Source organism: Argiope bruennichi, chromosome 11 (genome assembly GCF_947563725.1).
Source record: "Argiope bruennichi chromosome 11, qqArgBrue1.1, whole genome shotgun sequence".
NCBI classification, from domain to species: Eukaryota; Metazoa; Arthropoda; class Arachnida; order Araneae; family Araneidae; genus Argiope; species Argiope bruennichi.
The window spans coordinates 67344334-67368784 of record NC_079161.1 but is presented as its reverse complement, the minus strand read 5'-3'; the positions used below and the strand labels follow the sequence as shown (position 1 = coordinate 67368784).

Below are 24451 nucleotides of genomic sequence, written 5' to 3'. Positions count from 1 at the left end.
TTTTAAAAATATCTATGTTTCCCTTGCCTAAATCGATACGTGGCAAAGAAATCCCTATCAGAATCCCATAGTAAAATCTCTGAAGGCAAACATTTCTGTCTCTTTTGCTCTTGTGTCGCGATGTAAACTATTTTATCGCGATTGACTCTTGTGCCACGATGTAGAAATTTTATTTCACAAATATTCAGCCACCTAGAAATTAATTTGAGAAATATTAAATTTTAGATTCCATAAGATTTTTAATTATGAATTGTGAAATATATTAAGGACTGAAACATTTAAAAATCAGGGCCGTGATTGCCTGGTTAGTAGAGTGTTGCATTCGCATCCCTTGGTTAAGAGTTCAAACTCTGTGACTCCCCGTGGATGTGGTGACTGGTGCACGTATAAATCTGTCGTGGCCATAAAGTCCTCCATGTCGAGAGTAATACCACTGGGGGTACTGGATCAGGGGTGATTGTTCTCAGATTCAGGTCTAAGTTACGATCTGTGGATGAGTGAATGAAATGTGTGAAAGAAGTCCTCCGCCCCGTAAAAAGGGTTGTGACGCATGAGTTGCTTACTCTTGGCAATAGATAGTGCTACTGAAACAAGAGACGCTCTCTCGGCTTAAAATCGATGACTTTGTCAGCGGCTTGTCTATGACAAGTGCCATAAGAAACAACAACACATTTCAAAATAATGATTAAAATAAAAAGTTTTTTTTTTGTGAAGCAATATTATAAGGAGATTTAGACATAATGTAATAATAAGAAAAAACCTTTAACCCTCCTGTCGGCGGCGTTCATATTGCTATACTTACCGAAAGTGGCACGTCTGAATAACAAGTTTATTCTTAAAAGTGTCAGGATTTTGACAAAGGGATTACTTTCCCCTTTTGCGGTCAGTTCAGCGCAGCTGGGTCCGAGTCATTAGCCTACTACATGGTGCGAGTGGCCGGTGTTGCTTATCGCTGTCTTTCGATTTTTAAGAGCATCTTTCTTTTAGTGGTTAGGAAGAGAGTGACAATAACATAGATTGGAAATGCAGAAAGTGTGATTGTTTTTAAGAGGTTTTTCAATTATTTCTTTAAACACCGCATAAAATTTGCGTTAGGAATAAATTATTGTTATGTTTAACTTGATAAGTATCTAATTTTTATAAATTGAAAGTGTTCGTCTAATATTTTTTTTCATTGTAATATGTTTCTCAAAATTTTTAATCTCCTCTAACTGTGAAATTATTTCTCGAAATTACGTACAAGCGATTTAACTCTTGAAAAAAGTTTCGTTTCAGCGCATTGCCAATGTATTTTAATATTTTAAAATGCGCATTTAAAATATTAATTGCGATAAATAACATCAAATTATAATTTTGCTTCTTCAGTATTTAGAAAATAATTATATAATTATGGAATTTCATATGATATATCAATTTCCGAGATATCGATTTTTAGTGTTTATCTGCATGATTAAAATTTTGTAATTAAAAATATTTTACAATAATTCAGTAATGCTGAAATAACTGGATTATGCAGCTAATGTACCTTATGACTGCAACAAATAAAAGCAATTGTCAAAATATTTCATTGTAATACCCATGATACAAATTTGGCCTGGAAAAATGACTAAAATAATACAGGTTATTTAGACTTATAATTAAACATTTGCAACTGAAATATTTCGAATGCTTCTAAAGAAAGCTCCCACAGAATATTAAGAACCATTTTAAAATAAATTACAATTAAAAAAAAATTCAACTTTAAGTTATTCGGGTTAGAATCAAAGCTCTCACTATTTTGCAATCTGATAACGACATATCGTGCGGTAAACGAATCATTAAAAAAAAAAAAAAAAAAAATTCTGAATTTAAAATCTTTGCAAATGCAGTTGCATTGATCTTTTTTTACTTATTTCTTCCTAGCTGCTTTAGACGACCAACACATGTGCCAACACACGAAAAACACAGTGAAATTGCTGGTCAATATAAAATTTTAAATTAAATGGTTTCTTCAGCCAAACATCTTGGAATTTTAAGTTTTGATAGTCATATAATTCATACTATTGCAGACTCATTGTACAATTCTATACTGCATAATTTTTGAATTTTCTGTCAGCTGCACGACCGTAAATCCTTAATTTTAAACTGGAGTTAATTAACTTCAATTAATGCAAAACCTTTTTTGTTGAAACCAATTAGGCTTATTAAATTACTAAATTCGGTGAATAGAATCATTCAGCAATAAAGTCTTATGTATACTAGTGAATATTTCTTTTTAATTTTTGAAATGTTTCAGATGATCTATCATATATCTTATCCAGTGAAAATTTTTCTGATTCAACTACAATTCAGCTTATTTTAATAATAATGTAATTTTCAAGTGATAAAAACAATCATATATTGTTATATTTTTTATTATATTACAGGATACAGCAGATATTTTAAAAAATGAATGCAACGTTGAAAAATTTTCTTCACTGTTTGGTGGTAAAATTAAACTTTAATTCAATTACAAAAAAATTACTAAAAGTATATTAAAAGCAAGCTTTAACAGAAATTTACTAATTATAGAAATATAAGCCATGTCTGCGTAACTTCATCTTGAACAATAGAAAAAAAGTCCATGATCAAATATGTGTAGCAATAATGTAAACGGCTTGAATTATTTTATAACAGTGAAATATGCTGCTGTTAAAACGGCTTAATATAGGCTCTTGAATTTATTACAAATAAATAAAAAAATGAAGTACGAAACAAATGAATCATTGAAAAAGTAATCTTTTGAATTTTAAGATGATACAAAAAAATCTTTTTTATACTGTAATAATTGTGAAAGTTGTAATAAAAAACTCGTTAAAATCTCATTTAATTTTTAATTAATAGTTCCTTAAAATTTTCGGAAGTAAAAAAATTATATCTACAATGCACAATTTCATTTTCTAAGATGTATATTCCTCTGAGATAAATATGTAAGCTCTAATAGAGTGCCAAAACGCACAAACATTCGTCTCTGTTAATAATAAAGATGGATGAGTGTGTGCGTCATTATTTGTCTGTCTGTTTTGCTGATCTTCAGACCTCACAGTTTGAAATAGAATTACCAAAATCAGCAACTACATATTTTGAACAGTGGAACTCATTTCTTTAAAATTTTAATTTAGCCTTTCTAAGGGCGTGAGAATGACGCTCATCACATTAATCTTTGAATAAAGTTATGTAAGTTGGCATCAATTCTTACGAATTTTTCAGGAAGACAAAGAATTGTTTCTTAATTATTAATTGACGAAATTAATAATAAATCAGATTAAATTTATCTAATAAGTGAATCTTTTTTCCTAGGTCAATCTCAATTCTAAAAACATTTTGTCACAAACTAAATGCCAGCTGTACGCATTAAAAATTTTAAAATGTTAAGATAAGAGATAAAATTAATCAAGGAGTTAAAAAAATGGCAACAATTAAAAAAACATAGTATAATTTTTTCATTTTAATTAAATTAACAAAAAGTTCTCACTTTTAACTCACTCATTCATTTACTTTCACGCAAGCTAAATTACTGAACATTAAACGTATAAGTAAAAATGTCAGTAGAAACCAGTTTAACATTAACAAAACTGCTCGATGTATATGAGACTGAGCAGTGAAATAAGATGAATATTTCGATTAAAAAAAAAAAAGGAACCTATAAAAACTGCGCTTATATTAACTTTGAAAATATTATTAAAAACTAGAAAAAAATATTTAAAAAAATGGAACTTATATCTCTACAATGCTTACATTGTTATTCGAGTTCGTCAAGGAGAGTGAAATTCCATAAGGTTTAAAGAATGAAACAAATATTCAATTTTTATATATAGATTATTACGTTATAAAAATAAGGATTTAATACAATGAATGCTAATCTTTCCCAAAAATCCCACTGTAATATATTCGCTCTGATATATCTCTCCGTTTTTAAATACACTTATTAATGATAAATAAAACTATTTCATTAAAAATTAAAAAAGTTTCGTTCGCTAAGTAAATTCTGTACATAGGTTTAGTGTCTTATTTTCAAAAGTAAATTGCGTAAGTAATCCTTAAATGAAAGCACGCTATAAAAGAGAAAATCGTAAATTTTAATTATATATATATTTTTTTATTTATTTTTTAGGTAAACTATTTTCTTATGCTACAAAGCTTTAAGATCTTATTGATCAAATTATTATTAATAATACGTATATTTATTCATTCCAGGTATATATTTTCATACGTTCAATTTTATTCCTTTTATTTAAAACTCATTTTGGATACGTATTTATTATCAAAATCTGAAAAGTAACGGCTCAGAAAGTAAGCGAGATTTTAAAATCCATAAAAGGACTCGGGCAGGAAGACGTCAATCATATCTTCCACTGATAACGATTAACTTTTCCTTATCTCACATTCCCATCTGATTATCTCACAGCTTGAGATTGGGGGAAGAGAAAAACGGGAACCCGTAAAAGTACGGGCAGTGACAGTTTAAAGGGAGTTTTTATTTCCGTCTATAGACGGACCCGACATTTTGAAGGGAGAAAAGATTCCGTCTTAAGACTGGTTTGCCACTTGGAGGGTTAAATATTCATTGAAAATTAAAATAATATATAAATATAATTGAAATTCAGAGTACTTCCCTCAGAATCTTATGTTGTTACTGTTTTATTTTGATATACATTTCTTGATAAATAAAATTAAAGTAAGAAATTAAGAATTTTATGAAAGAGAAGAATTAAGAAATTTATTTAAAAAAATGGAACATTCATCTGTGAAATGGAATACTTCTTGTTTTAGAAGAATGTTAAATATTGCATTATGCGGGTTGCATTGGTTGTTTTAGTAGAGTGAAAATGAATATTAGTAAAGAATAAATATGAAAACTTAAAAGGGTGGGTTACTTGTATATTAAAAAGCATTCCTCGGGAAACTTTACCTTTTATTGGTGGTTGGTTCTTGTCACCCTTGAGAGTATGCGAAAGGGTGGGGGGGGGGGGCTACCTCCCATCGATGACAAGATGTACTTCCTATAGGGAAGGGTTATACTGTGGCCGGTGATGGCACGGCAGTTCCGCCAATGTTGCTGTCTCGGTGATTCGATCCGATCTCGCTTTTCCGTGTGGCTTCGGGCGGGTCCGTCTACGATATTAAAAAACAAAATGTGTATTAAAAAAACTGGAGGCCAAAATGAAAATTGTAAAATAATAATAATAATAAATAACCGGGAAGCAGAAAATAACGAAAGAATGGCCAAAATTAATGTCACAAAACAAACAGAAAACTATTATATAAAAACTAATATTTATTATAAATGTAATTAGGATTTTAATTTACTTAACCCTTTAAAGGGCCATTTTTTTTCTTATCATATTTTGTTAAATTATGTCATATTATGTTTAGGCTTGAAATTAGAATAAGAAAAGGGATTCATTTAGCTTATTATATAAATTTTATTTGATTAATTAATTAATTTGGTTAATTAATAATTAAGTAACACATCAAGACACATCATTTTGTCTGAGATAAAGGACTGAAGCATCTAAGTTTCTGACTTACTAAAAAAATTATTCAGAACTTATGATAACCTACATAATTTCATACAAAGATTGATAAATTTGGTGGGAAGCATACTTCCCCCGGCTCTAGAAAGGGTTAAAGCTTTTCTTTCTATTCTTACGCTTTTACAGTTTTTTTGCTTAGATTTCCGAATTTCTGATTTTATTTTTAATGAACATACAAAAAGAATCTTTTAAAAAGATTTTTATATTTTTGTTTTCAGAGTATTTGTTCATCTTTCCAACTTAATATTTATGGCACTCCTAATTTGAAACTTTGATAATATTTTTTTATACAACTATTATACATATGTATTATATGAAACTGTAAGAAGGGACGTATCCCTATTAGCACAAAATGCCGAAGAATATTATTACAATACCTTACCGACATTGGCCGGCATCCTTATCTACAATGATAGTCTCACAACTGAAAAGAGATTTATTGATACTCTGAACAATGACTCTCGACATTGGCGATCATTTCACAACAAAAATGAAGGTTCTGTAAAGTACAAGAATTTTGACGATATCTCTTCTAGAAACTTTCACGCCTTGTCAGAAAACTTTCTAAACCGTGAGAAGCTAAAGCGATGGAATTTCCTCCTTAGAATGTAAATTCGTCTAGTTGCATTCTGATCACTGTTGCTGTGTTGTATCTGTCGATCAATCTTTTGAGTAAGTCAGTCATCTAACTCTCTGACCCGCCACGAAGGCACATGGATTTAAACCATAAAAACTGAGTGACCGGACCGTCGCAACAGCAGCATTGGCGGGAACTGTGGTTGAGTCCTAAAGGCCACCACCGGCCACGGTACAACCCTCCCCGAAGGAAGTACGTCCCGTCATCGATGGGAGGATCAATTTTTAAGTAAATCAGCCATCTAACTCTCCGACCCTCCACGAAGGCACACGGATTTAAACCATAAAAACTGAATGACCGGACCGCCGCAACAGCAACAATGGCAAGGAAATACGTCCCGTCATTGATGGGAGGAGTCAGATCCCCCACCTATTAGTGTACCCTCCAGGGTGGCGAGATCCAACCACCATGCCGGAAGCATCTCATCCTCATTTCGAAGTGCCCCCCCCGGGGGGGGTTCAATCTTTGAGTAACCTTAAGTTGTCTACATGCATATGGTGTTTTTTTCCTCCCATATAGAACAAAACGTCTTTTCCCATTATTCGGTATATATATTCGACAATGGATTTATTGAATTAATGTCTAGTGACAACTCCATAGAAATGCTCGATATCAACTCGGCTTTTTTGGGGGGAATGTTTTTCTCACATGATTTATTAAGCAGATAGGCTATAAATTTTCGCAGCATTTTGTTTTTCTAATATTAATATCCGTAATTCCCCAGTGAAATTAAATTTTTACCTATTTAATTTTTGAAAGAAATGTATTTTAATAATCTAAAGCAAATTATGCCCTTTGATTATCAGGATATCCAACATAACTATGCATAATTAGTTATATTAAACAATGCAAATAATAAGCTGTAAACCGTGAAAAGTATAATTTAAAATCAATCAAAATTATGAATGAAAATGGGAGAGTTTTTAAGAAAACCAATATCTCTTTAAAGCAAATAATCATATATATCAATTTAAATAATGTTAAAATGCCGTTGAATTTTACTCTGCAACAAAAAAAGTTTATTAGTACCTCATATCTAAAACTTTTGTAAAATGTATTTCAATGAGTAAACAGTTGAAAATATACAATTCTGATAAATTTGAATGGATTCAATTATGGCTATTTTAGAATTGATATATTTGCATCAAATATATGCATAATTCATGAATGGTAAATACTGAGACCTTTATGAAATGCAGTACAACTCTGTCACAATTAAGAGTACAGTATTAAAAAAAATGACTTTACAAAACTTAATTCTGCCAATATAACATTTTCTATACAAGACTTTACAAGACTTTTTACTTGACCCCCTGTTGAAAGTATTTCATATTTTTTATTGAATGAAAAAAAAAATTTACTCCAGTAGAAATAAGTATGTATTGTATTGTGATAATTGAAACTAACCAGAAAACGAGACATGCTGCGACTGTTTATCAAGAAAGTAAAATTTTTTGTTCAATCTTTAATATTTAGATGTAAAATAACATGCTTATTTTTTATATGTGTGATAACATTAAAACCTTCTTTTCATACCATTATCAAAACAGAAATTTTATATATTTCTTCATTCTCAAAATCTATGTTTTTCATTAATCATTATTTCATGAATTCATAATAAATTTTACACTTTCCAAACTATTAAATAAATCAATTATCCTGGTTTTACCAATCAATTCTTAGAATATTCTGAAATTTTTTTTTATATTAGAACGTTTTGTGCACTTAGCAATGCATTAAAAATTTACATTTCAAATATTTTAGGAAGAGAAATCTTGTATGTAAAGTAAACCAAATTTTAAGACAAGTTGCTTTGAGGACAATGTGTCATATCATTAAATTATCTCAAAATTTATTCTGTCAGTTTTCAAATATCATTTTCACTTCTTTCTTTCAACTGAAAACGTTTTATTTCATGTAACTTTGCACAAATAAAACAACCATCTTTTAACTCCAATTATTTCATACATGTATTCGTGAAATATTTGTTTCTGGTTTCTAATTTGAGTTCATTGTTAATTAATATTACAGAGAAGTTTTAAAAGTATATGTTGTTTAAAACTTTTGCTTGTGCCTTTGCATTGCTAAAACTGAACTCTGAAAAAAAATTATTTTCTTTTAAAAAAGTAGTATCCAAAATGAATATGTTAAATTTTGTAATGCAATATTATCTTTTGATATCTTTGAAACATATATTGGTACAATTAAAATTATGAATCAAATTCTCAATTATTATGTTCTGAGGGACAGCAAATGATCATGGGCTGATTCCAAAGAACAGCTATGAAAATTTGGATTATATGGATACCATTTCTGTCTATATTTTTTAACCCAAACACAAATATGTTTGTAATTCAGCTTAAAAAAATCAGAAGATACTGATTAAAAAATTTACTACAATTAAGTATATTAACAAAATTACAATTAAAATTATGAATCAAATTCTGATCTGAATTATTATGCTCAGAATATCATGGCCTAATTCCATTGAATAGCTTGGAAAATTTAGATTTCATAGCTACAAGGTATCATTTATGTCTATTTTTTAAATCCAGATACAAATATATTAGCAATTCAGCTTTAAAAAAACTTATTTGGACATATTTTTTTAAAAAAATTAATAATAATTAAGTATATTAACAAAATAACAGCATAAAATCAAATTTTTACCAGATTTTTTCTTCTCTCATATATATCAATATATTTTGTTAAGTGATTCAAATATATCAAAATAATTTTTATTTTTGACTATAAAAACAATGTAACACTGGTAAATGAAGGGTTTAAAATATCAACATAAGCTGCATGCATTGAAAATGCAAGTATTTAGTATTGCAAAAATTATTGCATTGTTTAAAAACAATTATAAGTAGTGATGTAAAATACTAGATTATTTATTTACAAGGGTTAATACCCATGTTAAATATTTAAATAAGTACTGAAAATCATTTTATTTTTCAATTTATTACATAAAATGCTTGCATTGGTGGGTAGTATGATATTCTAATATGCATGAAATATAAAAATGATATAAAGTAAAAGGAGCAGCTCACAATATTAATTTTAAGAAATATATATTTTTTTAATTTAACCAAAAGTAAAAAGACAAATGTAATTATGCATTTTACATAAAATATTCCATGTAAATAAAAAGCAATAATATTTAAAAAGTCTAAAAGAGTAATAATATATTTGATGATTTTGTAAAGAAATGAGTCACTTCAACTAAACTAAAAAAGAAAACCTTGAGTTTGGTTTTAAAATCATAAAGAGCTGATAATGGAAAGCATAATGAAAGAATTGCTCATAATTCTTCTTAGGTTATGGTTCAGATATTAATCTGAATGAGATTCACATGTTTCACATTTAAGGCTCAAGAATTTGAATTTTAGATGACTTGCATCAATTAACTTTTTCTGTGCTATCTTTTTGTCCCGGTTCCCGGGAAATGTTCGCTAAATACTTTTGGCGCATAAAAATTATTTTTAAAGGGACCAATCTATGTATTCTTCTATATTAATACATAAAAAGGTAATAATATATTTATCAATCAAATCTAAAATAAAATTTTCACCATCTAACTCACTAAAAATTGAAATTTGAGCATTGTTTATGTTGCAAAAAGGATGACACTGTACTATCGCATATGGCCCATTCTGGATAACCATTCCAGTATCTCAAAAAATGCCAGTGCACATTGTTGAAGAAAGTGGGAATGAAAAAGGGAAAAGTCACTAAGCACTATCTTAATATGTGTTGGCAGCCCCTTGATATATTTCACACGATTCCCTGTTTGAATTCGATCAGTTTATTACATTTCTTTCTTGATTCAATAGGTAAAAATACCCTTAAGGCCATGCTTTATAAACATTGTAACGAATGTATGGGAGAGGGGGGAACTTATTTGCACTTCTCAAACAATTTAAGTACTTAAATAAGGACCCCCTTTTCAAAAGAAATTTTAAGTTGCATGCAAATAATTTTCAAGTTTAAGAACTTTCCATGACATTGTGCACCTTATTACATATAATATAAGAGAATAAATTTTTTTTCAAATGACAACAGTTCTACACTTTTCTCATCAGATACAACTTATAGCAATAAAATCTATAAATGTGTCATACAGTAATGCTTTAGCATCTAATAATTGTCTTCTGCTTATAAGTTTTAATACAATTTTCAATACACACAAAAAAACTGGCTTCAGCCTTTACACATCATATGGAAATAAACAAATAAGCAATTTGAATGAAAATTTCCTGAATATAATAACTTTCTTATTTGGGTATTTCGGTCAAAACGTTTCCATGATTTAATTTTATTATTTCGAATGAAAAATTCAATTTTTACATGAAAATTGGAATTTTAGTTTAAAATAGGAAAAAGATTTCGTAACACAAGAAATCTGATTTCAGAGCTACCTTAAAATTATACTCATATTTCGTTTTCATGCATAATTGCATCGTTTTCATTTTTTTTGTCTATATTTAAAATCAGTTTATTATACATAACCTTTTGAATAGCTTGCTATTCAAATAATTTATTTAGCAAGAATTTCACCCTAAAGCATCAATAAAAATATTTCAACTGCAATTTATGACTATAATTTAATTTTTTGAAGAAACTTTCTTGTATTCTTAAGTCCTATTTTTTAAAATTTCGATAACAGATTTAAAAAAAAAAAAAAATACCAGCATAAATTAAATAAATTAAAAAAATAGCTATTTGAGACATTTTTAAATAAAATTCAAAACAATTTTTTGATTACTTGAATACCTTATTATTCTAATTATATATGTTTGCAATCTTATCTTTACATTCTGGAAAACAATGGATAAGGAATAGATATTTAAGGCATGTTATTCAGTAAAAGATTTTATCACAATGGATACAAAAAAAAAATGGTCTGCTGTCTTTTAATCATGAGAAATGTTGTAAGATTTTATTAGAGTCTTGTCAGCCTCTTTATATGAATTCAGTTTCACAAGACAGTAAACAATAAAACTTCATTTCGCTCTGTTCTCATTTGTTTCATGTATGAAATGAGAAGCAATTTCCTTCTAGAACGTTATTTTCGTCTTCTGCCGTTTTTTAGCTCCTGTAGCCGTCTCTTCAATAATGCCTCTTTTTCTATCAGCAGTCGCAATGTCTCGAAAAATCTGTCTCCATCTGCGCTTTCTCACGCACACATCGGTCCGAAATTCTGAGAGGAATTTCATGTACTTTTCTTTTACTCTGCTCTTTTGATGTTCGGATTGCAAGACCTCTTCAAGACACATTTTTACCATATGCTGTTTTTTAAACATTATAATTGTTTCAAGAAGCACAAAAAATTTACGTTGAGAGACAAGTGTGAATACCCTATCAACACCTAAATGTTTAAAAATAATTTTTATAGTCTGCATATCTTCGGCATTAAAAAACTTATAAAAGAAACAAATATGGAAACGTTCAAAAGCTACGAAAATATTTTTAAATATGCTTGGACTGTTCTGGAATAACTCCTGCAAAAAGTTTGGAAAATAATGATTTGAATTGTCCATATCTTTAGCTATTGAGTCTATAAATAAAAAGTAATGATGATTAGAAAGAAAGTACTGAAAGAGATATGCCATCTCCAAACAAAGGTCTTGTAATGGCCAATCTAAAAAGCATCTAAAAAATTCATACGGTTGCTTCTTTAAAACTTGGATCTGCTGTTCCAGACTCACCTGCGATAGTAAAAAACACACCACTTCGGAGAGTTTTTCGATCGGAAAATCGCCCGCCCGTCGGCGTAACTCTCTGTTTCTGTCTAGTATGATTTCATTGACTAAAGGAACTAAAAAAGAGTTCCTTTCTGCGTTGGTCAACCTCTTAAAAAAATACTCAGCCCCTCCTTTATTGCCACCGAGTGCTGAGTATTTACAAGCAAGCTGCAGAAAAGAATCCCCCGGAGATAGATTTGCAACGATGCTATCCAGTGTAGATTCTTGCTCCGTCAAAAGGTAAGCCCAAGCAACGTCCAATTTTACTCTAGATGGCACAAAAGGCGAATCAGATAAATAATGCGTCTTACATGATTTGGGAAGCTGTTCCCATAGCGATGGTATGTAATCAACTAAACAATACAAAGCAGCTAATTTGTAGCGGGTTTGAACTCTCAATGCTTCAAGGGATAGAAGTTTTTCTGCAGTTTTTGGGTAATCCACCGTTCCAGCAGGTGTCCAACACAATTGCTTCAGAATATCTAAACCCAGACCATCACATGACCAATTAACACTATTTTCATGGAATACTTTCCATCTTACGATATCTAAACCAACTGGTATAATTAAAACCATCATCCGCTTCTTAAGCGACTCGGGTAGAACGAGATTTGAGATCTTTTCTTTTACCATCTCATTAAGGGTTGTTCCAAAATCACTTGGGAGGGTACCTTTCGTAAGATATTCATATTTTAGGTTCTCAATCGAGGACAAAACGTCCATTTCACACCATAAATTGATAAAGTATCTTCGTAGGGCCATTTCCTCAAGTGTGAGCTTGACCGAGAAACTAAGCTGTTTCTTCATTTTTGTTCAACAGCAGAAGAGTTGAGGCAATTTTTGTGAGTTCAGCAGTAGAAATTTTATTTGAAGAACCTGAAGACAAAACAAATGATACTTCTTGTGCTAATTTAATATTTCAAGTTTAATCCTATGCCTAATTTTACAACTATTAGTAGTATATTCACTTGTAAAATAATGTCACTTATTTGATATGTCTTGGTCAATCCACTATTGCCGCTTCTTTGAAAATTTAAACATATGTTTTTCTTTATCTGTAAAGAGAGAAAAAAAATCAATCATAGATTGGATTTCAACAAAACATTGAATTACATTTAAAATGTAGCAGAAAGAATACACATTCATTTAGATAAAAGAAATCCATTGTAAATTCTGTGTATTCCTAACAATTCAGTTTCATTGCTTTTTAAAGACGCGCTTGATTTCAGATTATTTGTAAAGACTGACTACTTTTACTAATTGTTTCAGATTGAAACTTTTAACAGGTAATAATTAACCGCAATTAATAAAAACTAATTATTTCTTCACTGAACCCTTCAAAGTAGCACTCAAGGTATGCATTCCCTTTTTAATTTGGACTCTATATGACAAAAGTATTTCCACTTTTTTTTTTCCTTCGAGTTTAATGGATTTAAAAAAAATGAAGTTACTGGAACATATCATTACAAACTATTATAATTCGCCTCAAAAACTGTCCTGATCAAATGGAAAGAACTGTGAACGATTTTTTGCAATTATATGTACAGACAGATAATCGTGCATTGGCAAGATTAAACCGAAATAAAAAATAAAATAAAACCACTCACTTTTTTCTTCAATAGCAATGAAGAATTCCATATCATTTAAAAAATTGATTGTATTTTAACAGCTTACTGATATTATTATAATTCATTCGATCATACATATATAATCTCAAGGAAAAGAAATCGCTCCTGAATACCAGAACATTTAGGTTAGTGCGTAATTTTTGTAGATAGATTATTTTCATATACATGGATAAAGCTAAACATAAATAAATAAAAATAAGTTCTGGAATCACAAACTTCACCTTTTATATATTTTGTCCTGGATAGCAACAAAAGTTAATGAGCTGAGGCCTGTTGATTCATCATATTTTCACTTCAGTAGGAGGTTTACTGCTAATATTTTCCTTTGCTTTTGTTTTGTAACTGGCATTGCATTTTTTAAGTTAGTAGATTCCTATTGGCTTCAAATCGACTTTGGTGATCAGTTTTGATATGAGTGTTCTCGAATTTTGGGGACTGAGAAGACTGCACTGCAAGGAAACACAGCTGGTAAACTTACTGTACACTTAGATGTAAAATATATTATGAATAATAAAATATTCTTATTTCTTTAGCACTGTGTCAATATGCATCGGATTTTCCACCGCATCTTTCGTTAGTTAACCTTTGACAATCATATCCAAGATATTGTTAAAAAATTATGGTTTGTTTACATCATAATTGAAGCCATTCTTAAAGAAGGAAAATATGCGACTCTCCTTCGTAGTGACCACTTCCACAAATATGAAAACATGCTCCATCATAAGTGCTTGGTATACAATGTTTCAAAATTACATAATTCCAAAGCAGCAAAATGACATTAACGACACTGTGTTCTCTACATATATGTACGTATGCCTGAAGAATGCTGCTAAAAAACTTTGAGATGATACATCATCACTCATCACTTGCAGCTATTGTGATTCTTCAATCTCACTCTGATAGACTTTTGTTTACAGAATTATCTGAAATCTAATCCATGAGATTTGATGAGCAACCAGAATCGAAAAATTCAAAGGAAATGAGAAGGCAGAATACAGACTATCTCATTTGTATATAGTGTTTAAATTATAAGGACTACAAAATTAGACCCTGTGCAATACTTTTAAATAAGAAAAATTACTTGTATATAATGTATCAAGTGGTAAGGTGATATTTTATTGGTAAGAAATATAACAATCAGTTTACTAAGTTTGTTCAGTAAAATAAGTGTCACTCAAATGTCAAATTGCTGATTTAATTCAAAGAGTAATATAAGATAAATACACTGAGTGAAAGAAAATTTACTGTCATATGTAAAATTAAAAGTTCCAAATACCAGTTGACCTCAACCTTGATGTGCAGGGGGTTACAATATTCATTTCTAATATTTAAAAATTTACTTTTTAAGCTCAGCAAAATATCTATATATGCTTGTATTCAATGACATACTGTTACTGTTCCATGAGACATCTATGATGCAAATTATAATCTCATTTTACTTAAAAATAAATATTTCAGGAGTAGAAAGATTTTGTATATCATAATAAGGTATATATATCAATTTACCTGCATTCTAAATATCATTTTCTAATCACTCAATCCCTTGCTTCTTTATAATTTCTGAATTGCATAGGCTATTATTTTCTCCATGTGCCAAAAACAAAAATTCTTTCACAACGAAATTCCATTTTGTAAAGACCTCTTGATACAGCCTCTTTTCTTTCACATACTGCCTCTCTGTTTGGACTGCAGAAGCACTTTGACATGGTTCTATATAAGAAATTTACAAATCTATCTTTAAAAGAGAAATTTTTCCTTAACCATTAAAAAAGAAGAAAAATGTCATTTCTAGGAATCACAACTGTTGCCCTCTCCGAATTAAATCATTTCACATACACACACGAACATACATATATTATATTGTACATTGCATTTATATTATAATAATTTTACTAAATTTTAATATTTATTATTTACAATTATAATATATATCTGCCATCTATATCTTGAGCAACTTGAGGCAACTGCAGTGAGATTAAGCATGCAGAATTACTGATAATAATAAACCACAATATAAAATAATACAAATTACCATAAGAAAATAAAACTCATAATAACATATGACAAATATAGCAATTCAATAAATAAGTAATAAATTAGAGGACATACTAGCCCAAACATGCTGTTATCCTATTAACATAGATATGATTATCAGATTAATTAACAAACGTTACAGAAGTGTATAAAAAATAAATTATTTATAGTATACTTTGGGTGTAAATATATAGTACAAGTAAAATTTTTGATTCAGTACAGTGGTATCTTCTTTATCTACAATCTAGTCAAACATAATTACTAAAATCTGTATGGAAATATTGATGCAGAACTGAAAAGAAATCAGATATGACACATGTTTTGGACGAAAAACTCTAAACTTAGAAATAAAGTAAATAAGATTAAATGAATAGTAAAATGAAAATTCAAAAGACCTTGCAATATTAAAGATATTACTGAATTATTATATAAAAGAAAATTAATGGGTCTCAAAAGTGATAAAATTTGAATCCAAAAACACTGAAATCAATGGATATGCAATGCCAAAAAAAACAGAATTAAAAAAAATGCAGATATGAAATATTAACAGACCTCAATTCATTAACATTTACTACAATCAGCATTTAAAAAAATAAAAATAGTGATTGCAAATAAGACTTGTCATCCCTAACATAATATTCAGGAAAATACACAAATTAAAAAGTAATCACTACAGTCGGATTAAAAAAATGATGCAGGAAAAAAAAAGTGCATTGCCGAATACAGAATTAATAAAAACTAAACAGAAAGAAAGAACTCAGTGCATATATGCATTCATAAATACTTTTTGGTACTAAATATAACCTCACATAATAAAAACTAATCATTATTAACACACATTTTTGAATAAAGAAACCAAAACAAAAGCTGGTTAGATGGAGGAAAAAAAAGTGTTACTATACATTTAAGATAGTCTTACATAAAGAGATAAATAATTACTGGAACTGGAAGTATGAGAAAATAGAACTAAAATTAGCAAAAAAGTAGATATAATATAACAATCAATCTAAAACAGTATAAAATAATAAAACAAGCCTCTATATCAAAATGTAACAAAGTATTGAAATTTGCAGTTTGTCTTGTTTTCCAATTTGTCATGCAATTTCTTAGTTTTGCGATTCTAACAAATTGATAATATATTATCTAACAATATAGTTAATTGAATTGGTAATAATTTGAAATTTATAAAAGCCTTATTCAAGCAAAAAATGATCCAGCATTTGTAATAAACAGAATCCAAAACAAAATTACTGTTGCTTTGTACATATATTATAAAATGCATTAGATAAAAAGAAGGTAGCAATAGAAGTAAGAATTATAACAATGAATCATTCTTTAAAACTGGAACTGAAAAATTCAGATTAAGTGCTAAGAAATTTTAATTTATATTTAAAAAAAGCATCAAAAGAAATCATAATATTTAAAAAATTGTAGAACCTAAACTTAGGAAGGAAATTGAAGCTTTTGCTCTTTAAACAAAGCATTTTCTTAAAAAATCATTTTACATCTTACTATACTTCAGGAAATATTTTATTACATCAATTTCAAATTCATTATCTTTATGTGGTAATGGAAATTCATTTAAATTTTGCTATCAGTGTAATTCTGGTTTTTAAATTTTAAAAATATTTTGATTTGGAAAAAAAATAAGAAGAAAGTTATATTCTTCTGGAACTTTATTACGTAGAAAATTCTAGCAGTCATCTCTTTTTAAACTACTTTTTCTTCTTTATATTGTTTTCTGTTGAAATTTAGTCTTTGTCATTTTAATCAATTTAAATTATTATTTAATTCTTTTCATTCCATTTTTTACGATGTAATTATTTTGAAACTTTTTCATCATTTAATGTTTTGTAATTAAATTTTGCCATGCACTAACGTTTAGTTGTATACACTAATTATCTATTTTTACACTAATTATGAATTATTTAAAGTGAATTAAATCTTAAAAGAGAAGGGATAATGGGTACTTTACACTTGTCTCTTTCAAGATTTGAGCAATAATGTAATCTATGGTTAGAAATTAAGGGGAAAAAAATTAAAGAAATATTTTTACAATTTGCCAAAATTCAGAAAAATTTATGAGATTATTAATATGGTATCATTAAAAAGATATTTCTTTTAAATCAATAGTGTAAATCTGAAAAGGTATAAAATTATTATTATTATTATTGCTATAATATTTTTGGAAATTATTGTGGAAAAACACTAAAATTCAATTAAAATTCTGATTAAAAATTTAAAAAATCTCTTGAGGTATGAATTCATTTCACCCTCCAAAGTATACATATGACAAATCTGGTAGCAAATAAAACACCCTGTTCTGTAAAATATTACCACACACACACATTCATCTTTATTATCAAAATAGATATTAGTGTCTTAAAAAAAATTGTTAAATATGATGCACAAGACAGAAGATCTATGCAAAATTAAAAATTTGCACTTTATCAGAACATTTAAAATATATTTTAGCAATGCAATAATAGAATTTCAAGTAAACAGAGAAAAATACAAATTACTGATGAATGAAAAATGTTCAAATTGAATATGTACCTATATTTCTTTTACTCACTGAAATAATGAATAAAAGAAATGTTTATAGCAGTAGGCCACATTTTCAACAAGACTTATTGCCCATGTTAAAACTGGAATCTAGTTTCAAAAATTCAAATTATGAATCATTTTTTTTTTTTTTTACTGCAAATGAATTATACATTTAAAGAAAAGAGAAACTAAAGAATTTAAAATGTAAAATCTGTGTTTAAGATTTATATAAAATAATTATTAGTTAAAACAAAATTAATTTAGTTTGATAAGTGTATTATGCAAAAAAAAACAAAAAAAAAAAAAAAAAACAGAGAATAAGTTGGCACAGTGAAAATATACATTACAAGGACCATAATAGAATTTTCACCATGTAATTTATATTTAACTTCCACGTGTCATTAAGTAAAATCTTTTCAGTGGATGTGCTTTCAAGCACAATAATAATAAACAAAGTTTTTTCTTTTCCATGATAAAGGGGAAAAAAAATCTCAATATAATGTTATCAAATGACTTAACATAGAGAAAAAAGAATTCCCAGTTGGTGAGAATTCCTTTTGATTTTACTTTCGACACAAATCCCTTTCATCGATTATTAGGATCTGCAAAATGCTTTAAAAGACAAATGTACAAATATAATACACAAAAACACTTTAGGCATGCCAAGCAAACTGTACAGCTACACTATTAGAAATTCTAACAGATTATTGTAATTCTTTACAAACAATGAATTAAAAGTCCATGAAAAACCTTCAATTAAGTAAATTACATTACGATTTACTTCAATTAAGTAAATTACATTACTTTTCATTGATTGCTAATACAAATGAATTCGAAATTGAGCCTTGTTTGGCATAAAATTACTATGAATAAATGTTATTAAAAAAAACAGCATATGAAATATTAAAATGTAGATAGCAAATAAATATTCTACAAAATCCCTATTCACAAAACTTATAATATTACAATCCCAGATTTGTCAACAGTCTTCTACATTTAAAAAAAATAAAAACTGGTTTACTTAAATCTGGTTAAATCTTAAATAAATCTGGTTTACTTAAATTAAGTGAAAGTTATTCGATGAAATACAGCAAATTATTATAAGGCCAAAAAAAAAAATGTCATTAAACAAGAGCAGCAAATGAATTAGGATAGATTAATTGACTCCTAATTATACATTAATTTAATTAATGTTTAATGAGGAGATATTTTTATCAAAACAATTTAGTTATATTTTTCTTTTCATTTGTGAAATTGTTCCTCTTTAATGTATTATCCATTAAAGGCAGTTCAATGTTTGTACAAAAATTATAAATAACAGGATTTTGAGTTTCTTAATGTAATAAATATATAGCATTTATTTAATGGATATAAAACTGTAACTACCAAACAATAAAATGTCAGAAACAAGCAACAATGTATTGATATTCTCATACAGGTTTCTGTGGTGCAAATCAGCTCTTTCCATTTTAATTGAAATTAATACCTAAAAATTAAAAGTATAAAGTACAATTTCATTAATTAAATACTCGGGATATTTCCCTGTCACAATTTTAAATTATATCTCAATGTGATAAACAAAATGCATTTTCTAATATGATTTCCTTTTCACCTATAATGGTCAAATTACAATATTATATATAATTATTTTTGAATACAAGAAGTCACTCTGATTCAAGATGGAAGATTTATTAAGTGTTTAACTAGCATGTTATTTAAGATAAATTAAAAATTACCATTCAGTCTTCTATAGTAAACATTTGTAATTTCATTTTTAGCAAAATGTAATCATTTCAAATGATGAACTAGAATAATGTCTAATTACTAACTACCTAAGCAAATAAACCAACAGTCACAACAAGTAGGTCATATACAACCAAAACGTTCATACGAATTTCAGCAGGCATACTATCTTTTATATATTCTAATATTTCTATTGGTAATTAATGAAATAATTTTCCAATCATAAATAAAAAAAAAATATTACAACAACATAGTACCATTAAAATCGTGGAAAAACGAAAATAATGCGAAAGTCTAATTTATCTTTCGAATGTATCATGTTAACTTTTCTTCATTATCGATGTTCAAATAATTATTCGGAGTCAATCATGCATTTGTTATGAATAAAATAATAGTAATTTGTTTAATAAACGACAAGAAAAATCAACTTTAATTTAAAGCATTTTCAAAAATGCACAATTAATGATTAGTGTATTTGGAAAGCGAAACGAAATAGGGTAGAGTTAACCGGAGGACGTATTGGAGGATCAAGCTAGGTTCCAATTAGTGCCTGTAGACGGCGCCAGCAGTCTACAGCCATCTATAGGCGCTAACAAGAACTATCCCAATTGCAGGATTAACTATAATAGGGGTTATAAGATTTGGCAAATAAGCGCATTTGTGGCGAATTATGCCAATCTTTTTTATTTCCTATTACGCGATTTTGTTTTTTATTTTATTCCGCCAAAACTTCGAATCGTCAAACTGTTTCGGTTCTTTTACTGTTTCTGAAACTTTACTCGTTTCTTTTACACTCTTTCAGAAATTCAACTGATATTTTTTATATTTTAAATTGATTTTGATGTAAATAAATTCTTTATTATTATTAAAATGTATTTATTTATTAAGAATTTTTTTAAGTCATTTGTTAAAAATTATCATTTGTTAAATAACTTATTGAAAATATAAATGTATTTATTTATTATTTTTTATTTATTTTATTATTGTATAATTATTTTTCATTTGAAAGAAAACATCTCCAACAGTCGAAAATAATAGAAATATTTTCATGCGAAATTTGAATAAATAAATGCTTTTATGTTATTGCGATTCGAAATAACATTTGACTGCAAGGACTCTTCATATAATATATATATATAAATATATAAATTTTTTACTATATGCAAATTTTTTTTCTAATAAAAGAGAACGTGCGTGTGTGTACGCAGAGAAGAATAAATATGTTTTGGAGGGTAGGAAAGTGTAATGTTTGGTAGAGCAATTTTTTAATTTTTATTATTTAAAAACAGCGAAAAAGTTTGAAGTTTTTCTGCAATAACTTTCGAAAATATTTCCAAATTAAAAAAAAGATTTTGATTCATCTTTAAAATAAAAGTATATTTAGATATATATCTTTTTAAGTATAAAATCTTATGATATTCTTTATTTTAACAAATTTTTAAATTTTGATTTTCAGCAATATCGTAAATGAAAGACAAATCATTTTCATTTTTCAATCAAAGCTGAACGATTTTTCTTTGTTAAAAAATATGAGATAAAATTATTCATATTTTTAATATAATAAAATTTAAAGGGTGGCATGCTATCAATAAATTGCATCTTTCGAGGCAGGTTGTTGGACTTAGAGCTTCCAAATTTGGCTGGCAATTAATTATTTCTTAGATAGCAATATTAAGAAATCTTGTTTCAAAAATTAAATTAAAATTTTAATAAAAAATTAACAAAATTCCAGCATTTTCTTTATAACTTCGAAATATATCACTGACCAAAAACATTTTAAATTTTAAAAAAATTAGATTTTCAGTTATCTTTTTCTTTTTTTTTTTAAATTCGATTCAATATTTTTCTTCTTTGATCTTAGTATTTTTCAAAATACTTTTAAACAAATTTTTCAAAAATATTTTTCATTGGTTTAGTAAACTATACTTCTACATGAGCACATTGCAGTGATATTCAATACAATTTTATGCGCATATTATTGTCATTTTAATTTTTTAAAGATAATATAAAACTAAACAATTAAAATCTACAATCTTGGCTTTACTATAATATTTTGGATGAAGATTCAAATCTACTTTATTATTTTCATTTCTATTATTTATTTTTTATTTATTTTATTTCATTTATTTTAGGTTAACATAAAATTAGAAATTAGGTATAACTGGAGCATCATTTTTTTCCCCTAATAAAATACAGTTGATTTTTTTATTTGACCAGCTTTTTATGGCTTTTTTTCTATCATTTAATAAAAAGCAATTTTAGAAATTAACTTTCTATTAGTTTTAATATATTTACTTCTTAGCTCAATCATTAAATAAGTCTTCTATCAACTGCAAGATAATTCTTTTCGAAGGTTATGTTAATTATTTATATATTATAGTTTGCTTAAACAGCAATTCTCATAAAAAACTAAGAATTAAAGAAGAATTAAACTAAAATTAAGTATTAAAAAAAAAATTCTCAAAAAAATTCTCATAAACAGTATTTTTTATAATTTACAACTATATATAACTTGTTATTTTTTTGCAATTCATACATTAATTTAACAAAAATTAAATTTATTGCAAATACTTTAATTGACATAATTAAAGTAATACTAAATGTATGATGGACAGACCAGCTGGTCACCGAAAGCAGCTGGTACATCCCTAATTATTTCGATTTCGTTTCCAAAGTATACATCTAACAATAATCATCCTTATAATGTAAATGTATTTTCAATGAGAAACAAAACAGTCTACTTATATCATTGGGTCTACTTATACCATTACTTATATCATTTATTAAATAGTTAGCTAACATTAGAGCTCATGTTTCTTCTTCGGCTCTAGCCATGTCGTACATGGAATACCTGTTTAGTTATGCAGCGACTCCTCTTAAAATCCAAAATTAATTTATTGACTGATTCTCTATTTAGCATTTATGTTCAGCTACCGGGTATGCGCCTATATTGTTATATTAATGTTGAATGTGTAGCATGGACCTTTAATTGTTCTATAAATTTTTACATATCTTTTCTAATCAACTACTATTCTTTGAATAATCTACATTTATTCTCTGAAAATGTTATGAACTTGTTTGTAGATTATTTGATGAAAATAAGCTGGAATGTATAAACCCCTTCAAACCCATTATGGGATTTATGATATTTGTTTTTATCAAGTAAATTCTTCCAATCAGACTTCAAATCTTAAGAAATAAAAAATTCAATTAAATTTGCATCAAAAACTATTGTTATGACTTTTTCAAACGCTATCAATAGAAGGATATTGGAAAACCCATCAGGAAAAATGATAGAAAAAAAACCATGAAGGAGCCCGAAGTGGAGCAGTTCTCTTAGTTTTCGGAAAGAGGATATCCTACAATGGCAAATTTTCAGGCACTGTGTTTTAATTTTGTTCAATTAAATCCTATTACTCCTTCCAATGATTAATACATTAATCTTATCCGGTATCAATGACATCATGTAATTGATCTTGACCACTTGTTATCTGCTAGGAGAGAACAGATTAAGGAAAAAAATGTCTTTGACGGCAGATCAAAAAGATCCTTATATTTTCTATAGACTGCTTATATTCTCTTTTCAAATTTATCACAGAAATTATACAAAAAATAAATATTAAGGTGATTCGAACCTTTAATTCGAAATATCGTAGTATAATAGTATTTTAGGTTTCATTTTAATCTATTTTTATATTATTCTTTTCCCTTAATTACAACAGCAATAAAGTAAATAAAAATGGTGTTTAGTATCGACAATATCAAACACATTCTTGAGTATAAGACCAAGAATTAAGCAGGATCGGTCTTTAGTCGATTGCTTCCAATTGGGCGACGTTCATAAGGTCTCTTTCTTATTTCCTGCATACAGGGTTAATTTTTCTTCCGCCTTGCCATGGACCTTAACAAACATAAAAGAATCCTAGTAGTCTTTTTACGAAGGGTATTGTATGTTCATAACATAAAATTTACAGCTAGTTTGTCTATTTAGTAGGGGAAAAAGGGGGGGGGGGCACGAGAAGGGTATTGGGACCAGACATTTCCGTACGAGTCAAACGTCCAATAAATCATTCTTAGCCCATTGAAAAAAGGGGCTAGGGAGTGATTAGTCTTTGCTAAAAACACATAAGCCTGCTGGCAAGAATGTTTAGTGAGAAAAAGTATTGGTATTTTAACTAAATTTTGATACTTAAACATAAGGAAAAAGCTTCTGACTGTCTGTACATGTGCTGACTTTACAAACCAGCCTTTTTGGCATGTATCAATCAAATTTGGCAAATATTTAGTTTGGTGGGTAAAAATGTGCTTTTCAGAGTGATTAAAAAATTTTTTAATTAATTAAAAATTAAGCGAAATATTGGTCTTTATTCAGGATAACTTTTTTAAAGTTTACAGTAGAAAAATAGTTTTTATAGCATTATAAAATTTATATATATATATATCCTTTTAATGATACCAAATTTGTTTATCATACAATTTTTCTTACAATATTTAATAAATTTTTTGAAATATATTTTAAACGTATTTTGCAACAATATATATTTCACTGTTGAAAAAAAA

At 27.8% G+C, this 24451-nt stretch overlaps 1 protein-coding gene across 2 annotated transcripts; it reads right to left on the bottom strand.

The window, feature by feature from the left end:
* Positions 1-9315: 9315 nt before the first annotated feature.
* Positions 9316-20386, bottom strand: LOC129957091 (uncharacterized). Of its 2 annotated transcripts, none has more exons than XM_056069234.1 (3): positions 20149-20386; positions 15074-15277; positions 9316-12994 (listed from the first exon to the last, which is right to left on the bottom strand). In XM_056069234.1, the coding sequence occupies exon 3, from the start codon at positions 12744-12746 to the stop codon at positions 11253-11255; it is 1494 nt and encodes a 497-aa protein (XP_055925209.1). In that variant the 5' UTR covers positions 12747-12994; positions 15074-15277; positions 20149-20386; the 3' UTR covers positions 9316-11252. The 2 variants fall into 2 exon arrangements, 1 of the variants encoding a protein (XP_055925209.1); XR_008782737.1 differs by lacking the exon at positions 9316-12994 and adding an exon at positions 13783-14016.
* Positions 20387-24451: the final 4065 nt, after the last annotated feature.